Source organism: Bicyclus anynana, chromosome 16, assembly GCF_947172395.1.
Source record: "Bicyclus anynana chromosome 16, ilBicAnyn1.1, whole genome shotgun sequence".
In the NCBI taxonomy this organism is placed as follows: Eukaryota; Metazoa; Arthropoda; class Insecta; order Lepidoptera; family Nymphalidae; genus Bicyclus; species Bicyclus anynana.
The window spans coordinates 8,573,881-8,600,682 of NC_069098.1; the positions used below are offsets into that span (position 1 = coordinate 8,573,881).

A 26,802-nucleotide genomic window follows, 5' to 3' on the forward strand; every position below is an offset into this window, starting at 1 on the left:
TGGGACATTAATTACATTGTCGGATTTTTTACAAATATCCATATTATACAATAAAACCAATCGGTATATTTACACGCTTAAATTGCTGAAGTGATTAATGAATTTTAAACATTAACAACCTTTAACTTAGGAAAGAGGTAAGAAGGAGGAAAGGAGAAATGAAGGAAGAAAAAATATGTAACGTTCCAACAGAGGCACATAGTAATTGAACGACACGTAACGCACTTTGCGTATTGGCCTTTTAGCTCTAGAAATAGGACGGCATATTATATAAATACTTACAGACCTATATTTCGACTATGTGTAAGTTTTTGTGACATTTTTGGTTATAGATTCAGTAGGTATAAGTTTTCGACTATGTGTAAGTTTTTGTGACATTTTTGGTTATAGATTCAGTATAAGTTACGCATAGAAAAAGACATGACTACCTTATATGTCACAAAAGTAAATCTAAAAGGGTTGAAGTAGGGGATTAAATTTGTATTTGTATAGAGATCCCATAATTTCTTGTGAAAAGAAAAACGAATTTCACGCAAACCAAGTCCAGCTACTACTTATATAAAATAGTTTCGAAGCACAATGGAGTATAACGAATGAATGAATGTAAAGGAATGTACGAGTGATGACAAAGTCAGTATAGTAGAGGCGGTGGCTAAGGGGACCGGGTAACAAGTGGTTATGCCACTTTAGTCGTTACACGCTCGCCGTGTTAACACGAGCTATAAATTAGACGTTATATAAATAAACTATTATAACCTTCCCCCTCTTATTTTAACGTTACGAGTTTACGAGAATAGGTGTATATTAATTAATGTTTTGATAACATAATTTACTTGAAAATAAGGTATTAGAAGGCACACTTTGACATATTTGTATACGAAATTGAGTTTGAAAGTTTGAAATTGAGTCATCCATGCCTACTGATAACCCTGCGTGGATATCATAATGTAGATAGATGATGACATTTCGCAGCTGTTTTGATGTTTATTTTAATAAATACCAAAATTAGTGAACAGGCCAAACAGCACATAATACAAAAAATACTGCTTTATACAATACTCGTAACTTATTAATTGATTATGAAACACGGCTAAAACTCACGTGATATAAGGTCAGGGTATGCCCAAATAGTTTCGAACCCGTACGGGGCTCTTAATCATGAGCTGGTTCTTTCGTAACTTAACTAATGTAGCTATTCCACTACGATTGTTCATACATTTGTTATGAACAAAATGTACTTTAAACGTTTATAACTGAAATTATTGTTATATAAAATAACCAGCCGACCTCCGAATATAGACCTTGCTACTCGCTGATAATGTAGCTTCGGAAACTATTCGCTAGAAACAATCAAGACTCCAATATAAAAAGATATTCATAAAGATAACATAACAGTTTATTTACTTTATGGCAATTATTTAAACAATGGCATGAAAAGCATGGTAAATTCCATAGACAGCGAAAGTAATAGACAAGGCAGATCAAGAACAACATACGCCTGTCAGGCGTCTATTTTTTTCCCTGTCTACGTCTTAATCCTCTAAAGTTGATTTAAGAAAGAAGCAATCGATATCTACTTGTGCGTGTCATAATAATTACGATTACGGAAGCAATACCTAAATGTTACGTAAACCATCTCTCTGTTTGTGTTTGAAAGCTTTCAAGAAACTTACATCATTGATCACTTACCTAATTAGCCTTAGCTTTTAGCCACATTTTTCATACTTTACAATTTTTGCACTGCGAAGACTGAAAATATCATCACACTAATATTAAAGGCGAAAGTTTGTCCGTTGAAGTGTTTTTCAGAGAGCATGGATACGGTGACAGCCGCCTGTATGACGTTCATAATACGTATAATTATCGTGAATCGCGGAAAACTTTCCAGAGTGAAACGAACTGTCACCTGCACCATCCTACATGAAACGAACTGTAGTATGTACTTAATAATCTATATTACTTACTCTTTGTTTATAATGTGGATACGAATATGTAAAATGCTGGTTTTCATGATTACATTTGTAATGAAATCAAGAATTTTAGACTTACGAGTAGGTAGGTAAATGTTTTAGGTGTATTTTGTTACAGTTTTAAATAGGTACATAATAATTAATAACTAATTGTCTAAATATTAAATTACTTAATTACAATTTTTAATTTTGTAATACTTAATGATAAAAAATACACGATTTAGATGTATGTGGCTGTAATTAAATTAACATAAATTGTAAAGCATTCGGAACCTGACGTTGCTTCCAAAGATATGAGAACTACACAATAAATTATTTTCGTTTATATGTATAATCTTTATCTTTTTTATAATTGTTTGAAGCCATATTTTACTGTATTTCTAAGAAATAATTTTAATATCGCAGTAATAGAAACATATGTTTTAACTACTAGCGGAACCCAAAAAAATCCAAAAAATCGTAAATTGCTGTACCAATTTGCTACTTCAGTAAAGATAGTTAGGTAATAAGAGAGAGTGGAGGAACAATGGATTTTTACGATTGGACACTGTATTATCTGCTGCGGTGGTCTATACGTGTACATTAAGTTACCACACGACAACCATTACGAATTTGCGTTTCGAAAAAACCCGGTCTTTGGTGGTTTTATCGAAAACATCGATTGTACCGCTACCTTTTTATTTGTAGGTAATAGTAGGTTGATGGTTACCTCTAATTAGGGTTGGATACGAGTCAACGAGTGGATCTACTAGCATGCTGAGGGCCTAGTGGCAGTTTGATACTTGATACTATCGCGTTAACGTAAACGCGAATTTCTATGGAATTGAAACAGCGCCATCCAGTGGCACTACTGCACAATTTAATTCCATATAAATTCGCGTTTACGTCAACGTGGTAGTAACAGTATGAAAATATTGAAAACTCCCACTAGGCACTCTGAGTAAAGCGTATTATAAACGATCAAATCAAACGTGTTTGTCAAACAACTTGACAATTTGCGGCTTTGTTTGATGCGCTTGTCAAACCTATTGCGTAAGTTTGTCAAAACAAATTTGATCGTTTCGGTTATTTTTTACTTAGCTAAATTCAAAGCTATGATGAAGAATAAATGATTTATACTTAAATAATTATTTAGGTCGATTTTATACCACCGTTTTTACGCGATGTGAGACAACCATTTCCTAAGAAGTATAGATGAATATTTTGCCCTATCACGCAATAACTGCTAATCGGAGACTTTTTATTTTTAAGTTATAAAGCCGCATACCGGTCTTTAGTCTTATGAGCACGGAAATTCTAAAAAAATGTGCCTCTTGAAAAAGCACAATAAGTGGTAATATCATCATCATCATTATCTTCATCAACCCAAATTCGGCTCACAGCTGAGCACAAGTCTCCTCTCAGAATAAGAGGGGTTAGGACAATAGTCCACCACGCTGGCCCAATGCGGATTGGCAGACTTCACGTAGAGAATTCAGAACATTTTCAAGTATGCAGGTTTCCTCACGATGTTTTTCCTTCACCGTTTGAGACACGTGATATTTAATTTCTTAAGATGCACATCTAATACTTATAAATTGCAGAAATATAAAAGTGTTTTAAGTAATATGATATATCCCGACGTTAAGATGGTAACCACTTTAAAATTGAACAATCCTAATAAAGCTAAGTGAAACTCGCAGAGCATAGAGAATGCGACAATTCTAAACTTATCCTCTAAAGTTAAACTAAATGTCTACATTCTGTTTTCGGAGCTACCTATTTATTATATCAAAACCCGACCGCTTGCTGCTCGTTTCTAGGTAGATCAAGTTTCTGGAACTTTCTAAACAGAGAAATAACTTTATAAAGTACCTACAGTAAACCTCTAAAAGGCTACATAAAGTATCAATATCATTTCATCATCCCTTTTTTAATAGCCTGTACTGCAATAATGCGGTGTCTACCTAAATCTACTAAAAACTTACCCTTTAGTCTTAAATGGGTGAATTTTGAGTCTGTACCGATCAATCATTATCATTAACAATCGATGGACTGCTGGACCGAATCCAAAACGATCTCGAGCCGCGAGCGTCCAGCGGCTCCCTGCAACCCGCTTTATGTCCTCGGTCCACCTAGTGGGAGGTCGACCAACACTGAGCTTTCCGGTGCGGGGTCGCCGTTTCAGCTATCAGGTATCGATCATTATCTGATGTTCTGATGTTAATGATAATAATTGGAGCCAACGTATAACGGGTTGGAACACCACCGACTTCCCAACTATGTGGACTGCCACTGAAAATTGGTTATTATAAAGAAAATCTCTATACCCCGGAGTAGAACTTAGGACCACATGAATCATTGCCACAAAACCAACGGAGCAGGTAATCTTGAGTAAAATATTAATCTTCTTTGACTAGCGAAGCAGGGGCGTATCTACCGCCATATATCAGGCGTATCAATTATACGGCACTCGGACTAAAGAGGCCCCTTACTTGTAAAAAATAGTAAAATGTAATCCACAATCTCATCTATAGAGTTTCCCTTGCGTGAGCCCAAAAGTTAGGAAACTTCCTACGTAGATTAAGTTACTGTCATTTTTATTTTTTTACTTTTTATACTTTTTATTACCCACCCCCTATGATGTTTTTGATACAGGGCCCTTTAAAGGTGCGCTAAGCCACTGCTGGCTTCTTAAAGCCAGCTTCATAAACTTTGTCTTGCGCGAGGCAAAAATGTTATGCGACATTCGCGATCCCGGTCCACTTTCTGATGTTCCTCAAACAAGAATTCTTTCTGCGACCTCTTCTACCGGCAACCTTTCCCAGAAGAGCTGTAGGAACTCGTATCTCTCGTGCCATGTGCCTGTGATATGGAACTGTCATTTTTACGATCTGCTAAAGTTTGCGCTTCTGATTGACGCGTCACAGAACTTCGACATTTGTCACTTAATGCGTCCAGCTAATGGCCAAAATATCACTATAACCGCTTAAGTATTACTCGTACTTAAAACTACTACCATCAATTCATTATCATCATCATCATATCAGCCAGGACATTTGGAATTTTGTAACAAAATAACACTCAAAAGTACAAAAGGCCTAAAACGACTATATGCTTTACTAGCTGACGCTGCGCGGTTTCACCCGCGTGGTTCCGTTCCCGTAGGAATACGGAGATAATATATAATCTTATAGCCTTCCTCGATAAATGGGCTATCTAACAATAAAATATTTTTTCAAATCGGACCAGTAGTTCCTGAGATTAGCGCGTTCAATCAAACAAACAAACTCTTCAGCTTTATAACATTAGTATAGATTTAAAACCCGACAGTTCGTCGTATCTTTGTATATAAATCACACACAGCCCTCATTCATGTAAATGATTATTTAAATAAGATGTACATGATAATTATCAGGCGATAGATTCCCGTGCTGTTAGCTGGGGCCCTAATTGCATACTTCGCGTTAATTGACCGGTTTACCAACCGGTCCGCGCTACGTTTGTTAACTCGCTTATCGTTTATTATTAACGATATACAAAAAAATATTATTAGTTAATACAAAAACAATATAATTTTGCATCTGTTCAAACGTTTTGTGGAAAAACACTCTACTTAATCTCTCGATACCACGTCATGTGTGTGTAAAACAAACACCTAAGTATGGGTATTATTGACGTCATCGTCATCCATCATTATCAACCCATATTCGGCTCACTGCTGAGCTCGAGTCTCCTCTCAGAATGAGAGGGGATAGGCCAATAGTCCACCACGCTGGCCCAATGCGGATTGGCAGACTTCACACACGCAGAGAATTTAAAAAAATCTCAAGTATGCAGGTTTCCTCACGATGTTTTTCCTTCACCGTTTGACACCGATTATTGACGTACATAAAGGATATTTTATCAGATATGTGTGACGAGTTTTGAAGAAAATATAAAAAATAATTTGTTTTCTTCCTCCTCTTCTTCGAGTACAACTTCTTCTATGGAGGTTTGCGTCTATTGTATCTTTTCTAACTTTTGAAGCTCGGAACAACTTTGTGTTCCGTATCACTCAATAATACTTTTAAAGCCTAAGTTTTTTACTCTGTATACATACAATCATGATACTCCGTACACATGGTCTGGCTGGTGGGAGGCTTCGGCCGTGGCTAGTTATCACCCTATCGGCAAAGACGTACCGCCAAGCGATTTAGCGTACAATGTCGTGTAGAAACCGAAAGGAGTGTATGTATATATATATATATATATAATGTACCCAGGGAAGTCACTGGCCCTTAAGACACGGGCTTACCTAGTTTAAGGGCCAGGACGTCATTGCTATTTATGTACTGAGTTTATTCAAATAAAACAATTCTTATTCTTATTCTTATATTATCATCCTATACTCCTAACAAGTTAGCCCGCTTCTATCTTAGTTTGCATCATCTCTTACCATCAGCTGAGATTGTAGTCAAGGGTTAACTTGTAAAGAATACAAAAAAAGTAACCTTTGGTTATAGTCAATGTTTTTTTTTTTGCATTCAATTATGCGTTCAACCGCAAGACAGTACCTAAGGGTCACAAGAGTTACTCGTAATTTTAAAACATTGTGCTTTTGCTAGCAAAAGAATATACGTATACTACTGGTATACGTATATACTACTGGTAGTATACGAGTAGTAGATGAGAGCCGTGACAGCCCAGTGGACATGACCTTTGCCTCCGATTCCAGAGGGTGTGGGTTCGAATTCGGTCCGGGGCATGCACCTCCAACTTTTCAGTTGTGTGCATTTTAAAAAATTAAATGACACGCGTCTCTAACGGTGAAGGAAACATCGTGAGGAAACCTGCATATCAGAGAATTTTGTTAATTCTCTGCGTGTGTGAAGTCTGCCAATCCGCATTGGGCCAGCGTGGTGGACTAATGCCTCTGAGCTCAGCAGTGAGTTAAATATAGGTTGATAACGATACGAGTAGTACGTGGCAGTACGCACCTTTGAACGTATCGGTGTGCAGGCTTTATTCACTTAGTGAGTCGTAATCCTCATGTGTGAGGGTCGTGACCACCTCCATCTCTGATCCTTAGGATGTTATGCCATTTTTTCCTATCTCCGGGCTACGCGAAGAGCATTGTAAACTGTGGACTCGAGTGTAGTGCGGACTTGGTCGGATCAACGCATCGGGCTGTGCTCCCGCAATCTTTTTCTTCCACCATGCCAGTAACAAATATTTTTTCCAGATTATCTCCGTCTTTCCTGCCAATGTGTCCGAAGTACTCTAAAATACGCTTGAGGCATATGGTAGAGAGTCTTATTTTAACTTTGAGTTGTTCAAAATGCAGTCCATGGAATCCAGAGCATTTTCCTCCAACACCACATCTCAAAAGCGTCAATCCTTTTGCGGTCTGCAGATTTTAGGGTCCACGTTTCTGCCCCATGGAAAAGACGAGTGTACGAAACGAGTTTTATCTTTGTTTTCAACGAGTCATTTCACTTAGTATGTAGTTAGTAAAAATCTCATAGCAACATTGTGATGCCTATTACATGGTAGCCGTTAGACCGACAGTCTAGACTGAGAGGCGACTCAACTTAGCGCCTAAACACTTACCCAATTATTTCGAGTGCCTCTTTACCCTTGCAGACTTTATTTTATAACTTTTCAGATATTTGAGAATTAATTGTATTTTTTTAAATGTATCCTTGTTTTGGTACTATGCACTATCTCCATGTTTATTACTGCTGCTAAGCAGAATTGCTCTTTAGTTTGTAGATAGTGCCAATGGTGTTTTATAATAGAAGATGCCTCCGCGGTTTCACCCGCGTGATTCCCGTTCCCGGTAGAATACCGGGTAAAAATATAGCATATAGCCTTCCTCGATAAAAATGGGCTATCTAACACTGAAAGAATTTTTCAAATCGGACCAGTAGTTCCTGAGATTAGCGCGTTTAATCAAACAAACAAACAAACTCTTCAGCTTTATAATATTAATATAGACAGAGCATTAGCGCATCAAAACTGAGTCGGGCAAATATGCATAGTGAATGTGTGCGCTCGTGGAGTCGCTAAATTCAGATAACTTATTGCGGTGATTTTGTAGGCACGTAACATATGTATAGTATAAAATAATCATTGGGTAATACAATTCAATCTTATTTTCATCAGCTTGTTAGAGCAGTGAATTAAAGATCACGTTACTTGTAGCTTGCTACATGTATTCCAATATACACTTATTGTCGGATCATATTCTCGTTTGATCAATCATCATTTGTATATAAATAAAAACACGAAAGTTTACTATCTTCTGCTATTAGGGTCAGTAATATATTCAAATTAAGGTCAAGGTTTAGTGAAAGTGAGAAATCTTTCAGGGACGCGTTGTTTACACATATTAGGAAAGTCAGAGTAGAAAGTTACGTGCATGGTTTAAAATTAAAACAGAGTTGGAACCGTTCTAAGTTTGTAATTTGAAATACATTTAATACAACTTTAGTTTTAGTAACACCTGTAAGATTTTTTTTTTTTCATATTGTGTAAGTGCCGTAGGCTCCTTATGGGACCTCAGCGGCGTCAGGGAGGGGTTTGGGCGAGCGCAGAAGCATCGCCTGATGGACCCCGAAGGCAGAAGCAGAATAGATGGGCGGAACGGCTCTCTAAGGGCGTCTCCACTGAGACTTGGACCTCGGCTTAGAGGGCCGTTCGGGAAGGGTGTTTTGGGCTTAGTGTATCAGTCCGGGCGCCCCCGAGATCGTGAGTTAAAAAGCCCACGTCTGGGTGACGTCAGATATCAGGGACCTATAAGAGCGGCCGCACATAGCAAGGTGAACAACGCAGATGTCTTATAGCAAAATGTATCGCCCATGACATTAAGAAACTATTATTGACACCACTGGGCGTTGAAATCTATAGTAATTACTAAAATATTGCAAAGAAAACCAAATGTCCGGGAATCTAAAAAAAATTGGATTGTTTGTGTCTGTACGCGCCAAAACTATTTAACGAATTTTCATGTTGGTTTTACAAGCAAATTCTGGGGCAAACTACAAACTGGGACAAACTGGGGTGTTGGTTTCGTCAAAAATTAACCTAGCTAAAGAAAAAAGAAAACCACGGAATTTCACGCGAACAAAGTCACCGGCGTACAGTAGTAATAAATTAATTAATTAACATCTATACTCTCGTCACCTCTCGGGGATTAGTTGTCGTGCTAATTAACGTGGGACTTTATTTCAATGCTTGCTTTCTCAATATTAGAAAATCCTATATTTGTTAATATCAAACTAAATTTTATGTATGTAATTAAAGTAACTGAAAGCCGTGATAGCCCAGTGTTTACGACCTCTGCATCCGATTCCGTAGGGCGTAGGTTCGAATCCGCCCCGGGCATGCACCTCCAACTTTCCAGTTAAGTGCATTTTAATAAATTAATTATCACGTGTTTCAAACGGTAAAGGAAAAACCTGAGTACCTGAGAATTTTCTTAATTCTTTGCGTGTGTGAAGTCTACCAATCCGTATTGTGCCAGCGTGGTGGACTATTGGCCTAACCCCTTTTAATCTGAGAGAAGACTCGTGCTCAACTGTGAGCCGAATATAGGTTGATAACCGTATGAATTTATAACTTCGTTCCATACAAAGACACGTGTACGTTTAAAATGAATTCATATAATCTTAACCACAAAGTTTACCACCTACAAAGTAAATAACATCGAGATCGCGTGCTTCCAGTGAATAAATGTTACTTTACGTTTTACGAGCAGACTCAAGTGGCATTTTTAACTCGATTACGACATTAAATTATTAAAAGAAGTAACAAGGCGCTAAGCTTTAATTAATTAATGATTTAATTCAATAAAATTAAAATGAACATATATTACTTTTGATCGTATTTAGAGAAATGTATCGATTTTCTGTTAAATTATGCAAATCAAATATTTCAACTTATTGAAATTTTTTTACACAGACCTCTTTGAACTTAGCTTAGCTCTTTTAACTTCGCACATTATATTCTAACATCACAAAATTTACATAAGCAACAGATGTTACGAAGAATATTAATAACTCAACGAGCTAACCTTATTAATATTATAATTAAAATGTAGTAATTGACTGATTATTACGGTAACCCAATAATACTTCAATTTTGATAATCACACTATTCAATGAAAATAGATGTCACTCTGGATTAACATATAGGCTACTTTTCATCCCGGAAAAATCCATGCAAACTAAATTCCACGCGGACGATTCCGATTTCCGATTCCCGCTAGTTTAGTATATTTATGGTAAGCCGGACCTTGGAACAAGAAAAATTTTGTCGCGACAATAAAATCTTAAAAAAAGAACGAAGATCGAGTTAAGAAACTTTAAACCATAATTACTAATTCTATGCAGACAAAATAAAACAAAGACGGTAATAGATGTTTATAATTGTACAAGTAATTAGGCACCGAGATAGATTATACACGTATTGTGGAAAGCAAACAGGTAACATTTAGATAAAAACGTGCTTCACAGCTAGTAAATAAAACCCATTTAACACACAAATATTCAGCTCCTAAGTGACCCACTGCTTGCCACTGGGACACAATAAGACGAGGAAGATCCAGTAACTAACTATTCATCGAGATAGATTATACTTACTCATAGTGTGGAAAGCAAACAGGTAATTTTTAGATGAAGACGTGCTCCACAGCTAGTAAATAAAACCCATTTAACAGACAAATATTCAGCTCCTAAGTGACCCACTGCTTACCACTGGGACACAATAAGACGAGGAAGATCCAGTAACACTAACTATTCACTGAGATAGATTGTACTTACTCGTAGTGTGGAAAGCAAACAGGTAATATTTAGATTAAAACGTGCTTCACAGCTAGTAAATAAAACCCATTTAACACACAAATATTCAGCTCCTAAGTGACCCACTGCTTGCCACTGGGACACAATAAAACAACGAGGAAGATCTAGTAACTAACTATTAACCGAGATAGATTATACTTACTCGTAGTGTGGAAAGCAAACAGGTAATTTTTAGATGAAAACGTGCTTCACAGCTAGTAAATGAAACCCATTTAACACACAAATATTCAGCTCCTAAGTGACCCACTGAGACACAATAAAATATCGAGACAGATCCAGTAACTAACTATACAGTAAACCGGTAGATAAATAAATGATCGCAAAAAGCGGTTTCAAAAACCCCCCTTAAGGCATCGCAGCAGCTGCGATCAAGGCTCAAGGCGAACCGCCCGCTTCTTTAGGCCATGTTTTGCAACTCAAATGTAGTTTTTTTTGCGCTTTTTCTGCAACGAACAGTCTCTAGCTGCAATTCACAAGTGAAAATGTAGTCCGTTTTTATCCCCTTTTATATTTATGAGTTGGAAAAAGCCAAGTTATTGCCAATGACCGTCATTTGAACGAGTGCATAACTTAGCTTTTGCTCATTACGTTCCACCATTGACATAATTAAGTGTGTACAATATATATATATAATAGTTTAATGATTCAGTAATGGGTTGTGACAGTGCACTGGAATGATGAATTTGTCAACCATATTTTAGTATGTTTTTATGCGTTCTTTGTTGATTTTGAGTGATATTTCTGTATCTATCGATCGATCTGTCGACTAGAGGACGGCCGCAATCGACCTGTGAATCGATTATTGAAATTAAAATCTCAGCCAATCAATAAACAAATGCCCAAAGCTAGTAAAAGTTCCGTAGTAAGTATATTAGTGTAAACAGACAGATTAACAGTGGTATTCATAAACGTTGCAGGGGCACCCCCAGAGGATCATTCAGTGAGTGAGTTGAGTGTCAAATTCTCAAACAAATATAGATTAAATTCGACACTTAGCGGCCGAATGGTCCCCTAGGGGTGCCCCTACAACGACTGAATTCCACTGTTAGATAAAAATTATTGATTTCACATAACTCCGACCGTTTTGAGTGCTTCAATAACAAACGTCTAAACATCAAAACATTTGGGATGTTTCATGATGATGTTCTCAGATTATTTCCTTCTCTATTCTGAGATGATGATACTATAAATATAAGATGTAAAGAATATCACAAAACTGTGTCAACAAATTCGTCTAATGGTCGGGAAACTAAAACAATGCTTATAAAAATTTTGTTTGTCAGCTTGTTATCATATCAACTTGAAAAAATTACAATAAATAGTACTAAGTTATTTTATACTAGCGGAAGCCCGCAACTTCGTCCGCGTGGAATTCAGTTTTTCACAAATGGAAAAACCATGAACGGGAACCATGGATTTTTCCTGGATGGAAAGTAGCCTATGTTTTACTCCAGAGTAAATCTATTTCCATTCCAAATTTCAGCCGAATCGGTTCAGTAGAAGCGGCGTTAAAGAGTAACAAACATCCATACAAACTTTCGCGTTTATAATATTAGTAGGTTGTTGATAAATCTAAGGTACATTAAAATTAGGTACTTAAAAATGTTGCACATTCCAAAGGTCACTTGAGATGCCCTACTTAAATAATTATCAAAATAGAACAACCGCTTTAACTGTAATTTGGAAACTGTCAAATGACTACATCTAAAGAACACTTAGAGCGTGTAATAGAGAAAGCTGACAAACAATAAACATAAATTACCTTAAGCATGTATTGGGATAGGACGGATTCTTACAGTCGACAAAACGAACCTTTTTTAATGATATGACTTTAGCTTTTTTTAACTACCCATAACATTGCGGTTTGACTCTCTTAGTTCCAATTCCCGTGAGAATATAAGGATAAAGTATAGTCTATGTTACTCGCTGATAATGTAGCTTTCCATAAGTTTTTTTTTTAATAGGTAGTTTCGGAGACTATTTGTAACAAACAAACAATCAATATTTTTTTTTATTATATTAGTTAATTTGGTTCATTTGGCTGCCTTGAGAAACTCCATTAGCCTTGATTGACGAAATTTGTCGGTTTGTCGATGTCAATATAGCATACTTTAGTAACAAATTCTCAGAGGCTTTTATTTTTTACAACTGAATTCAAGATAGGAAGTTTAAAACAGCGTATTCGAAACATATAGGAGTAGGTGTTTATTATAGGTATGTCCGCGATTTTCCTAAAAATCATTTCCATTATTTTTTAAAGATTTAAAGGCGAAAAATATTAGAGTAGGTATATTATCGTACCTTCCGACAATAAACGTCTTAAAGCTAATTTTCAAAGGTGCTTGAACACTGTTAAATAAATGGTAGGTACCTACTTAAATATAAAATCATCATTCATCATCATTGTCTTAATGATGATGAATGATGATCAGTTATCTTAATAAGTTCCTAAGCCTAAGGTTGCCTGGAAGAGATCGCTACTAAGCGATAAGGCCGCCTTTTGTATTCTACTTTTTCTTATGTTTCTGTTTTGCTTGTTTTCTTTTATTTATTGTGGTGTACAAATAAATATTAAATAAATTGTCAGCCGATGGACGTCCACTGCTGGACATAGGCCTCTTGCATGGACTTCCAAACAAAACGGTCTCGGCCCCCAACATCCAGCGGCTCCCTGCAACCCGCTTGATGTCTTCGGTCCACCTAGTGGGGGGTCGACCAACACTGCGCTTTCCGGTGCGGGGTCGCCATTATAGCACCTTAGGACCCCAACGTCCATCGGCTCTACGAACTATGTGGCCTGCCCACTGTCACTTCAAATAATAAAATATGCCTACATAAATAAAAATATTTACCTCAAAAGTAAAAACACTGCGTTTCCAAAGTTCATTGTCATTCATATTAGTTCGTCACGCATATCACAAATATTTATACAAAACAAATAACAATTCGTATTCCAAACAAACCTAATATTTATTTATTCTTTTGTTTTCCGAACACAATTTTAGATACATTTTGCATTTAGTGTGATATCGTTTTATTTGCTGAATATATTTCACTCCACGATCACAGAATAGAGAATGTCCAGAATGAGTCTTTATAAGCAGCGCGGTGAAGCCGGTGAAACCCATTAAAAAAACAAACGTCACGCATCTCCTTGATATCCGAATGTAGAACTTTTTTCATAATTTGTATTTCAAAATTTAACATTTACAACAATTACTTAAATTAATATAATAATCAATAATTACCAATTGAAAAAAAATACTCCATTTTATTTCTTCAGTTTTTGTGAACACTTTTTAAAATATTTCAAAACATAAGACGCCAATTTTCTTGAATAATATTGAAAATTACTAATTCGACTCCTCGTGTCGTACTGACTCAATAATGTATTATAGTCTGGCAAGTTCGTTGATAAAACTCCCATGATATGCGGGCGAAGGGGGAAAGACTGCGCGGGTGTGAAATCGTGCGTGCGGAGAAATGAGGTGCATCAGTCGTGGGTTTTTCATTCATCGCTACACGCCCCCGGGACCGCGTATATTTGAAACGGCTACAATACCGTCGTGTTCCACTCTCCACTCCAGCGGAGATCAGCACCAAATAGGCCTACATACAACGATCAGCCCCTGGTGGTCAAGTGTGGAAAAGGCCCAGGAAAAAAGAAGAAGAAGACCGTCGTGATCCGTGCACTCTTGTTTTTTTTAAATGGATGGAATGGGTGAGGATTGAACCACCACTCCTCGGTGATGAATCCAACCGCTTTTACCGTTGAGCTATTGAGGCTCTATCTGCCTATTATTCTTTAATCTGTGTCCACGATATAACAAATCCAACAAGTTTACCAAAGGACTGTACACAAAAAGAATGACAATAAACGTAAAACACTCAGTCCCTTGCCCTTTATCCGGTCGGTGGCGACCAACACGCACCAATTAGCCGTCCCTTACACGTTGAGAGTTATCTTGAGCGAATCGTACAATGCCTTTTCGGAAAATGGACCCTAATTCTGCCATTACTACGAGATTGAACCAAACGGTGCTTATGAATAAAGCTGAAATATTTCGTGTGATATAAAAATTTCGTTTCGACATACCAGTACGCTAAGTTGCTTGGTACCTATGGGTTCGATAGGTTAACAACCACGGTATAAACTACCATAAACATAAACAACCAACTTTAAACCCAATTTAACTGATGTAAAGCTCTTAATTCATACCTCTCGGTACCTGTCATCTTTAATTATAAAGTCAGCCATTGACGGTCAATTACACTCACGTGTTTCATAAATCGAGCCGTCATGCACGCAGTGACCAATACACGATCAGTTATAGTCGTGGGTGCTGCAGAAACGTGAGAATAATTGATCGTCAATGGCGTGCATAAGTTACTCGTAGTATTAATACATGGATTCATTATACAACCCACAGAATAGACAACACTAAAAGCTAACATTTTGTTACTTCCTAAATCTGTGGGACCACCTAACCCAAAAAAAATGTCATAAACTTTCTACAAAGTGTCGTGTCAATGTTAAAATAACACAAAGTATTTTTAGTCGTAGTATTCTTTATACTAGAGCTCATCCGGAGTTACAGACATGCTGATTTCTGCTGCCAAGCAGCATTACTGTATTATTACTATTTGCGGTCTGAGGATGGGATATGCCGATGTAACTACAGGCACATAATATACATGAAAAATCCCGTAGGCATAGACTTTACTTAAATCTATGCCTATGGGATTTTTCCTGTACATAGGCGATGTTTTTCCTCTTAACCCCAAAACATTAGTCTCAGAATACTGTGAATAAACCTTGTAAGATTTGTTATAATAAAGATACACACATCACTCCTTAGCCCCAAAGTATGTGTATAGCCTGTGTTATGGGGTGCTAAGATAGCTTTTATCATACAAAATTACATACCTACTACAAATAAATACTTATATAATATATAAATACATCCAGACACTGGAAAACATGGTGATGATGGTGGGCATCACACAAATATTTTCCAGTTGTGGGAATCGAACCCATGGCAGTGGTTGCAGATAGTAGGGTCACCACCCACTACGCCATGTGATCGTCATGTTATATAACCCAGCAACATAATGCAGATAGCATAAACACGATAGACGCAGCAAACCCTACTTCTTACTAATATTATAAACGCGAAAGTCTGTATGGATGTTTGTTAATCTTTAACGCCGCTATTACTGAAGCGATTTGGCTGAAATTTGGAATGGAAATAGATCTTAGACTTTTTATCCCGAAAAATCCTTGGATTCCCGAGATTTGCGAAAACCTGATGATTTTGGTGGTATGAATGTTTGTTACTCTTTCACGCCTCGGCTACTGAACCGAATCACCTGAAATTTGAAGTAGAGATAGATTATAGTATTATTAACACATAGGCTACTTTTTATCCCGAAAAAATTCATGGTTCCCAAGGGATTGGAGAAAAACTAAATTCCACGCTGACAAAGTCGTGAAGGCGTCCGTAGTGTTTTCATATGCGGCACATGGCTTGCTATTGCAGTAGTTCAAAGTAAAGCTCGTCGTATGTTCCCCGCCGTGTTTTACTGCTGTAACGGTACGCTAGCGCCACTGCAACTATACGAGACCATTATTGTGACTCTTTTTATTTTGATTTGTTGACAACATTGTTGTTGACTCGTACATTTGTCCTGTAAACCTCTGCAGTGTGTATATTATGTAAGACAAATGTACGCGCTTCAGTTTATTATACAAGTGCCGTTTATAACTCACTGCCGTAGGAGGATTATGATTTTGTAGCGTATTTGTAAGTACCTACATAGTTTATTTATTTGGCACGACAGGCTAAAACGTAATTCAGCTAATTTCTTCGAAAAAAAATTAACTTTCGCAAAGTTTTCTATTTGAAAGCTTTTCTGTATTCTAAAGGATTATGACGTCATTACGGTCATTTTCATTTACGATTAGAAATACTGTTTAATGATATACTTGTTACAAATCTAATATGTATAGCTAATATAATATATTCTCACACAACTGGAATGATTCTAATGTCTTATTTTTTATCATTTTTGTATCTAGTAACTTGGCAAGTTGTATATCTCTCAATAAGCCTATGTCTTTTGTAGGTTTTAAATGATATTATATTGAATCTGTCAAAATGACAAGCTTTTTTAAAAAGAATCAAACTTATTAACGCTCAAATACATAACCCTATTTCGTCAAACAAATAAAAATAAACCTGCTACGTGATAAAAATACATGACAATGTTACAAATAACATGGGCGATAAAAGCGGGAAACTTTTATAAAATAATATGCGCAATCGGAAGTGCTGCCGACCGCAGAACGAGTATCTACCGCAAACGGTGAACGGTGAACGGTGAACGAACCATTATTAGAATGAAACAATCGCTCCACGCGAATGGGTTCCCAGATGGGAATGTCTTTTTCAATAACATAAATATTTAAATACAAAAAGAGTGACTTGAATAAGTTAGCAAAGGTTAAATTTACATGTGTGATTTTATTTTATAGTTTTCATAACTAGATAGTGGATCCCAATCTGCCTTCGATTCGGAGGGCATATGTTTGAACCCTTCGAGGCACGGGGTTTTCGGGCCGTCGACCTCCTTTAAAGTGCTACTCAGTAGCAGGCTGGAGGAAGTCGACGGCCTAATGTTTGTTGGCAAAATGTTGGTTGAACAAAAAGTAATAATTAACTTAATTTGTTAATACAGCTTGTCCGAGTATCATTGATCTTTAGCGGGAAACTTACTTGTAGTTGTGTTCTTCGGCTTCTATTTCTCACATAGTTTTCTCACTTCGTTATTGGTTATTTAAGTTAAAAATAATAAATCATTTAATTTTTTTTTATACAAACTATAGAATACTTACTGTAAAAATCATTATTACTTTTTCTTTTTAACGGTTAACGTCAAGATTGTAGTGAACGCGTAGGTACCTATAATAGTAATTTCCACCATTAATTAATTCTATCGTCGCTTATATCTTGCAACCATAGCTTTTTTATATATTACAGGCAAACGCAACATTGCTTAATGGATTTATCTTGAATCAGTTTTTGCTGTTCGCACATTACTGCGCACGCCGCAAACATTCGCGCGTGCGCCGCGCCGTTAACGTCATCCGCATTTCTTTGTCGCATTCGATGGACTCTACGCGCATCGAGTTTTAATTACGCTATTCGCATTTTTAATAGATACCACAAGAAAGACACAGATAATAATCATTAAAAAGATATCTTAACATGAACATTTTTTTTGAACTCTGACAGATATAAATTTCCTAAACTGACAACTTTGTATCTTATAATTACTTCCTTCTACCGAAAATATGCTTTCTATTAAAAACTGCGTCCAAATTGGCCCTTCGATTTGGGTGTTGCGATGCCGTATACAGACACAAATATCAACGGCAAACTTGTAACAGTTGTCGTAACAAGAGATGAAGGATGGGCGTTACTATAATTTCGGTAATGTGCAATGAACTTAAGTCTACTAATATTTCATGTATATAAGAAATCTTTGTCTGGTTGTTATGTTTTTACACATAATGCATTTACATTAATTGATGTACAATCTATCTATCTTGACTATCCTAGACCTGGGAGGCTTGTAGGCGACTTTATGAACACTCCATCATCATTTTTTAAGTTGATCCCGATATTGACTCTTCTATTTTATAACTATCTTGACGGACCTTTCAGCCCGTTGTCCTGTCTATACAATATAATTTATATTATTATTAATAATTTTCCGATGTTTTCATTTAGAAGTAATATTAATTCTCTTACTAAACTATTAATGTTATTCGGGAAGGAAAATAGTCCAATAAATTACGAGCAGTCGTTCTTGAGTTATAAATAAGTAGATAATAAGTAGGTAGGTACTACTTGAAAAGTAATATTTCTGCAAACATTTCCCTACGTTCGCGAAGTGAAAAGCCACTTAAAATTCTTCATCAAGGACATTGAAAAGCGTCTTTTGACGTTCACCAGAAAGTGGGCCAACTTTGCGGGTCACGCTTTAAACTCTTTCAATGAAAACTCCACGTCCCGTAGGACATTAATAAACGATTACCAACTTACAAGGAAGCCTAAGAATGGCTTGAAATTATAAAGCCAACGTTCGTTCTCTCATTTCAGCTCCAACTCGATCTTGGAATTGCTCTGTTGAACATAAAATATGTACAATTGTTAATGAATTGAGTTGGTGAAGCAGTTTTATTTTTTTTTGTCTAAGTTTAATGACCTACTTTTGGATAAACTTCTAATTTTAGAGGGAATTTTCGAGCTTTAATACGATCCAAGCTCCAATTCGGATTGGCTAACTTAATGGTAACAATGTTTGAATTTGTAATTATCACTATTAATTATAAGCCCGAGACAGGTGGTTAAAATTGCTTCTGTCAGCTTCTGTTGTCTCTACCATCTACAATATGGGTATCAACAAGTCCACTATCATAGATAGCATGATTGCAGTCAAGCTCCAGCTTATGAACAAATAAATAACTGTATAATTAAATCAAAAATTAGCATCCTAAAAACGCCTATGAGACCGATGATAACAATAAAATTAGTACCTATCGTTAGAACGTGCTTACGACCTTAGTACTTATTGTATAAATTATTTTACACTAAATTGTCTACGAACATTATCATACCTAATTATCGAACTTTCTAAGTACAAACAAAAGTGAAATCATAGATTTATACAAAGTTTAAATTTAAAATGATTATTTACATCGAGAGCACATGTATAAGATGACACACACCCATGGGCGGAGCATTAGATAATGATTGTGTTAACACTTGATGTTTGTCGAGACGCTGTCGTTATTAAAGAGCTTTCTAAACACAAACACACCGCTCGTCGATCGGTGTGAGGTCTTGTTATCAACATATCGAATGTCTTGCATTGCCTTAATGAGAAAGAAATATCTTTCGATAGGTACTTCTATACTTTATTATAAACTAGCAGACGCTCGTGACTTCGTAAGCGTGGAATTCAGTTTTTTCACAAATCCCGCACGAACCATGGATTTTTCCGGAACGAAAAGAAGCCTATGTGTTAATATAGAAAAAAAACTATTTCCATTTTAACAAACATACACACTTACACACTCACACTTGCACACTAACTATCGCCTTTATAATATTAGTTGATGCGAAGTGAGATTGTTTATTTGCTGCGCTATCAGAGCTAAACCACTCAACCGATTTTAAAAATTCTTTCACCAATGGAAAGCTACATTATCAACGAGTGATATAGGTTGTATTTTATCCCCGTTTTCCCACGCAAACGGGAACTACGTGGGAGTAGCCGTGGGGCGGTTAGTAATTGAATATTTTTATTGTTGTGGTTTCATAAAAATCGATAACACAAATAATAAAAGAGTTGTGAAAGTGCTTTACAATGTAATGTTGTTTATTTATATGCAGAAAGAATTAAAGAACACTCCCATTCATGGGCGGAGTCTTAATGTCATTTATAATAAGCACAAATAAACCGCTTGTGTGTATAATTTGTACCCGAACAGAATTATTAGCCTAGAATTTTCTAAATCTAAAGGTGCTGATAGACTTGAGCATTCACTTGTAACTGAACATCGAGTATTCGCCGTTTTTATATTTGTGGAACTGAACTACGGGCTGAGGCAAATATTGCTACGAACGTCTTGAGAATTCTAGCGAACGCTCTATTCGATGATCGTCAAAGATATTCTTCATAAAGATGTCAGACTTGACGGTTAAACCACTGACTGTCACACTAGAGAGCAACAGGGCTGCGGGAGGGACGTCGCAGACCGGAACTATGACAAAAGCTTGTCTCGGCAAAAAGCTCCAAGCAAATCTGCTCCCTAGAATATGCCCGAACACTTGATAGAATGCTCGCTAAAATGTTCTCGTATTTTTCTGTGATGTAACATTCTGACGAATGCTCATTACAAGTGAATGCTCAAGTCTATCAGCACCTTAAGTAGAATATCTAAACATTGTCCGAACAACTATTATCGGTATGTATGACGAATATTTTGTGCAAAATTTAAATACGCAAAATATATTCAATTCCTAAGTCGTCAAGGTCGTTCAAGCTCTTATCTCTTATCAACCTTGCAACATGCGCGCCATATCAATGTTGATAAAAATTATGTTAATCACGATATAACTTTATTTCCGTGTGAAATCTCCTATGTATGTAAATTTAGACTTGTTTGTAAAACTTAACTACTTAATTCTACATTCATATCTTAATGTAGTTTATTTATGCTGAAATTAACAAGAAATGTTCGCATAAAAAGGAGATGATTTACGGATCGTAAATAACTTGGAGACTATAATTATACCTTTTAGATTTGTTGTGATTATTTTCCAATGAGATCATAATTATGATATGAAAATGATAGTCCATAAAGTAACTTTTTTATTTAAGAAAAGTAATAGGTATCCTGCTTTATTTATTTGAGAACCCTTAATAATGTTTTAATAATAACTAGTAGTCCCGTCTATAATTGAGGCTACAATAAAAAAAAACCTGGTTATTGGGTAAATGAAAAGCCTCAAGTGATAAATCTCCGAGGGATGCTTTAATATGTCAGCTTTTCTGACTATGTTTCATTTAGATTCTCTTTCTACAATAGCTAACGCTTCAAAAACTAAATAAAATATGAGAATGACATTCGATATCAATAGGTCATGATATCATAGACCATGAAAAGGCCTAGTTAGTAATTACCATACTTTCGCATTCATAATATTAGTTTTTTTTTCAATTAAATAATAGTCAAAAACAATGTTTACTAAAACATGAAAAGAGTTTATTTGAAGGAGACTCAGACGGAAGCGGCGAGCCGCCTCCGTTAAGACGGAGCTGAATAAACACAACAATGCCACATGTTTCACCTCAAACAATAGCAACAGTCCTGTGGCGACAACATTTGACATTGTTGACGTAGCCTTGGCCGTCCAATATCTGTAATATCAACCATTACTGACTTCGACCTACATACTTCGGTTTTATCGTAATTGCCCAGAATACATATTATGTATTAAGAGCCGTGATAGCCCCGTGGATATGACCTCTGCCTCCGATTCCGGGTGGTTCGAATCCGGTCCGGGGCATGCACCTCCAACTTTTCACTTGTGTGCATTTTAAGAAATTAAATATCACGTATCTCAATCGGAAGAAAAACATCGTGAAGGAAAACATCGTGAGGAAACCTGCATACCAGAGAATTTTCTTAATTATCTGCGTGTGTGAAGTCTCCCAATCCGCATTGGGCCAGCGTGGTGGACTATTGGCCTAATCCCTCTCATTCTGAGAGGAGACTCGAGCTCAGCAGTGAGCCGAATATGGGTTGATGAACAACATGAACATGTTATGTATAAGTTCTATTTCCCAAAAATCTACTTTTTATATAATGACCCGCGTAGTACCTGGAATACGAAGTAAGAAGAAAGAAAGGAGTACAAAGATAAAATATAGCCCAAGTTACTCATTGATAATGTCGCTTTCTTTTGTTAAAAGTCGGTCCATCTATTAGTCAATAACTATCATGAGAACTTTTACTGAAAATTATAAGGAAAGAAAATCTCAAATTTTCATAGTCACAAGATAAATAAGAATACGCAGAATCGTCTTTTAATGATAACTAGCCAACGCCCCGCGGTTTCACCTGCGTAGTTCCCGTCCCCGTAAAAATACGGGAACAAAATGATACACCTATGATACTTACAAATGACGTGGCTTTCTAGTGGTAAAAGAATTTTCAAAATCGGTTCTCTCTATCCAGAGATACAATATAACTTTACCTCTTTATAATAATAGTAAAGATAAACAAAATGGTTTTCCTTGTTGTCTTTACTCAATGAGACAATCAAAACTTGAATAGCATGCATGTATACAGAAATAATAAGGAAAACTTAAGTTTGCAACTAACCGCATATCAAAGGAAATGTTTAATGACATAAGACTGAATGAGGAAAATTATCCCGATACTTATGTTTTTTATGATATACGAGTAATTCTTATTTATACCCATTTTAGTAATTGGTAGTTATAATAAACATATTACTTTTGTGAAACTCAAACTCAAATTAATATTGTAGGCTTGTACAATATTTTTTGAAAAGACAAACTGTCAGCTTTCACCTGATAAGTAGTTTAATTTTTTCGGAACCTATTCTAAACCATTGTGTTGTTTTGCTGTTATACCATCATCGTAAAACATTTTATTCACATGTCTGTTACGTTAAACTAACGAACCCAGTCAAACTTCGCAGTTAATGATAACAAATTGGACTATAATCGATCATATCTAACTTAAATAAATTCCACAAAAAGGTTGCACATACAAATTTAACCTATTGAACGCGTAGAGAAAATATAAAACATTCAATATGAAACATGCCTTGTATTTATAATGTCTGTTTACTTGGGCTATTGATCAGAATTAGCATTTAATCCTCGCATACTCCTGCATATGTAGGTATTTATCGTCTTACAACGATTATGGCTGGACATTATATTTCATATAACGAGTGACTGTCAGCATATGCCGGGTCAATTAGCATGAATTAGCGCTAGATAGGCCGGGCCCGGCTATAAATTGCCCTATTGAATAGATAAAGGTAAAGATAACACGTTCAAATTGAATGGCGGACTTAACGTTAATTGATTGATGTTTGCGAAAAACAAATATTGTTTTAGATTTTACATGTGTCTAGATAAAAGATATATTTTGTTTTATTCTCTTTAATTTTGGTTTATTTAATTAACGGACCTACGTAGGTACTTTAAAATAATATATAGTCCCCAAAAATATTATATAAATTAACAATGTTTTTGGACATAAATATTTCCCTTTCAAGCGAAAAGCTAGGACGAGATATTATGACAACGATGCAACGAGCAGATGTTTGTACCTAAGTATTTTGTTCTTCCTCTTCTTTTTTGGTAACCTTATGTTATTTTGTTTTTAGGATACTATCAGCCGGCGGGTCCGCTGATAAAAGAGAGCGGCGCAGACGCAGAGCGAGCGCTTGCGAGATACCACCCGCCGCACTACCATGCCCCGCACCCCCCTGTGAGTAACCACCATCCACATACAATATTAAGATACATGAGAGCGGTGCAGACGCAAAGCGAGCGCTCGCGAGATACCTCCCGCCGCACTACCATGCCCCGCACCCCCCTGTGAGTAACCACCATCCACTAACAGTATTAAGATACATGAGAGCGGCGCAGACGCAGAGCATGCGCTCGCGACATACCACCCGCCACACTACCATGCCCCGCACCCCCCTGTGAGTAACCACAATCCACATACAATATTTTGACACAAGAGAGCGGCGCAAATGCAGAGCGAGCGCTCACGAGATACTACCCGCCGCACTACCATACCCCGCACCCCCCTGTGAGTAACCACCATCCACATACAATATTAAGACAAGAGAGCGGCGCAAACGCAGAGCGAGCGCTCACGAGATACTACCCGCCGCACTACCATGCCCCGCACCCCCCTGTGAGTAACCACCATCCACATACAATATTAAGATACATGAGAGCGGTGCAGACGCAAAGCGAGCGCTCGCGAGATACCTCCCGCCGCACTACCATGCCCCGCACCCCCCTGTGAGTAACCACCATCCACTAACAGTATTAAGATACATGAGAGCGGCGCAGACGCAGAGCATGCGCTCGCGACATACCACCCGCCACACTACCATGCCCCGCACCCCCCTGTGAGTAACCACAATCCACATACAATATTTTGACACAAGAGAGCGGCGCAAATGCAGAGCGAGCGCTCACGAGATACTACCCGCCGCACTACCATACCCCGCACCCCCCTGTGAGTAACCACCATCCACATACAATATTAAGACAAGAGAGCGGCGCAAACGCAGAGCGAGCGCTCACGAGATACTACCCGCCGCACTACCATACCCCGCACGCCCCTGTGAGTAACCACCATCCACATACAATATTAAGGTACAAAAGAGCGGCACAGACACAGAGCGAGCGCTCGCCGCTCGCAAATACCACCCGCCACACTACCATGCCCTGCAACCCCCCATGAGTAACCACCATCCAATTACAATATTAAAATACAAACGGTACATACACAGTATTAGAGTCATATATTTTATTTTCCAAAGTTAATCTGTTTTAATTAATTACAAAAAAAAACCGTCTGCGTACTTGGAAATCCACACAATGATAACGATTTCGTTTGCTTGCTCTGATACGTAAATACAAATCAGTGGCATACTCGTATAGCTCAGTAGATATTAGTAAGACGGCAGACGGACTAACATTTATCATTAAATTAAAATATACCTATAATTATAACATAATATATTCTACTTGGATACTAGTATGTTGAATTATGAGTAACTAGAGACTTTTAGAATAATGTAATCAATTTCGTTCCAGGTGCTGCAACAGTATGGGCCGTATTACCCCGCGGAGCTGTGCTACGGGCGGTACTACAGACCGCCTGGACCCTACCACATCTCGCCGCCGCAGCCTGATGCACAGGTAACTCAGCTACCATTCCTACACTTAAAAACAGTAACCAGCAAAAAACCGCACGCAGGAAGCCGTGTGAACCCTGCTATTGAAATATATACGAGTGATTAAACGGGACCCCGTTTTTTACTGGACTACGGATACAGTATCTAGTGACAAACCCAAATGGCACAATTCGACGGGATCAGTTTTTTGCGAGATCCCGCATTCGAGATGCTCGTGTGAATACTAATAATATAAAATAATAACCACATTCGCCATCAAACGTGATCCTGCAGTAAACGGCATCCTGCAAAAATCTGGACTGCCATGTGAAAGGGGCGTAACGAGCTTTTAAAATATACCGCTTCTAAATATATAGTTGAATATATATTTATACATAAATACACATGTTATAGACTAACAAACACTGAACATATAACACTTAAGACGAATTACAAGTACATAAATACTTAGTCGACCGAGACGATTCCGATACAGGTTTAGAAAGTCTGGTCACCTTGTCCCGTTCAAATGGCAAATTTAATTAAGGTCCTAACGTAAGTACATAGAGCTACGTACGCGTGACTTTTGGTATTATGGGTATTGATTTATTTATCTGTATGTCAACCTTCGCATGCAGTTAAATGCTCTGTGAATCCCAGGAAACTTATATGGGGCATCGTGATTTTATCGTTACAACCATACAATCATACAGAAAATAAATCCGATAGAATGACGATTCATTACTTCGACCAATTGCTGCAATGAATTGCTTAATTATTTTTTATTGCTGAATTGCTCCTATAACTTAAAAGCAGTAAAATGTGTTCTTGAGATAGTTTTATTAGTGTCTTTTTGAGAATGCGTCCAGTGGCGCTAACATGCGACCAACGAGATAATAAGCAGAGAAATAGACTAAATTATATATAAAAGAAAGAGATGGGTCTGAGACTACGCGCCATTTGACGAAATTCTGTCTATATTTCTCTTCACTGATCTTCGGTTTAATTTTGTCTTTTTCTCTTCACGAGATTATCTCGTTGGTTGTATGTTAGCGTCGCAGGTATGTACTCATTTCTGCCGTTCTATCATTTTTTTATCATTAAAATCAGTTCCTCTTTATTTACTTATATTATAAAGGATAGCCTTTTATAAAATTAGTAAGTATAGAGGAAATGATTATTCAAGAAACTCGTCATCCCGTCCCGTCTAAGATAAAAGACGTTAATACTTCTGATAATAAATATACCAAATGTTCTGAATAGTACGAGTATGTATTTATTTAAGTGCTTCTTTGTTATTCCAGATGGTAGGCGTAGGAAGCGAGCCGTACCCACCTCAGTACTACGGCACGCCGCCATGTTACCAACATTCCCCGCAGAGGATACCATACGTAGGTTAGTAACAATTTCTGTTCCATATTTGAAATTTATAGAATTGTTTGCGTTATGCGCAAAATGACACAAATGTAGGTA

The 26,802-nt window shown here is 37.0% G+C and overlaps 1 protein-coding gene across 3 annotated transcripts in view; it reads left to right on the plus strand.

The window, feature by feature from the left end:
• The window catches only part of LOC112044019 (uncharacterized), a 300,955-nt gene that overhangs the window by 264,541 nt on the left and 9,612 nt on the right, over positions 1 to 26,802 (plus strand). For all 3 annotated transcript variants that reach the window (XM_052886228.1, XM_052886229.1, XM_052886230.1), the window contains exons 5-7: positions 23,794 to 23,897; positions 25,250 to 25,354; positions 26,634 to 26,724. In XM_052886228.1, the coding sequence (XP_052742188.1) occupies positions 23,794 to 23,897; positions 25,250 to 25,354; positions 26,634 to 26,724 (300 nt within the window). The remainder of the gene's footprint in view (positions 1 to 23,793; positions 23,898 to 25,249; positions 25,355 to 26,633; positions 26,725 to 26,802) is intronic.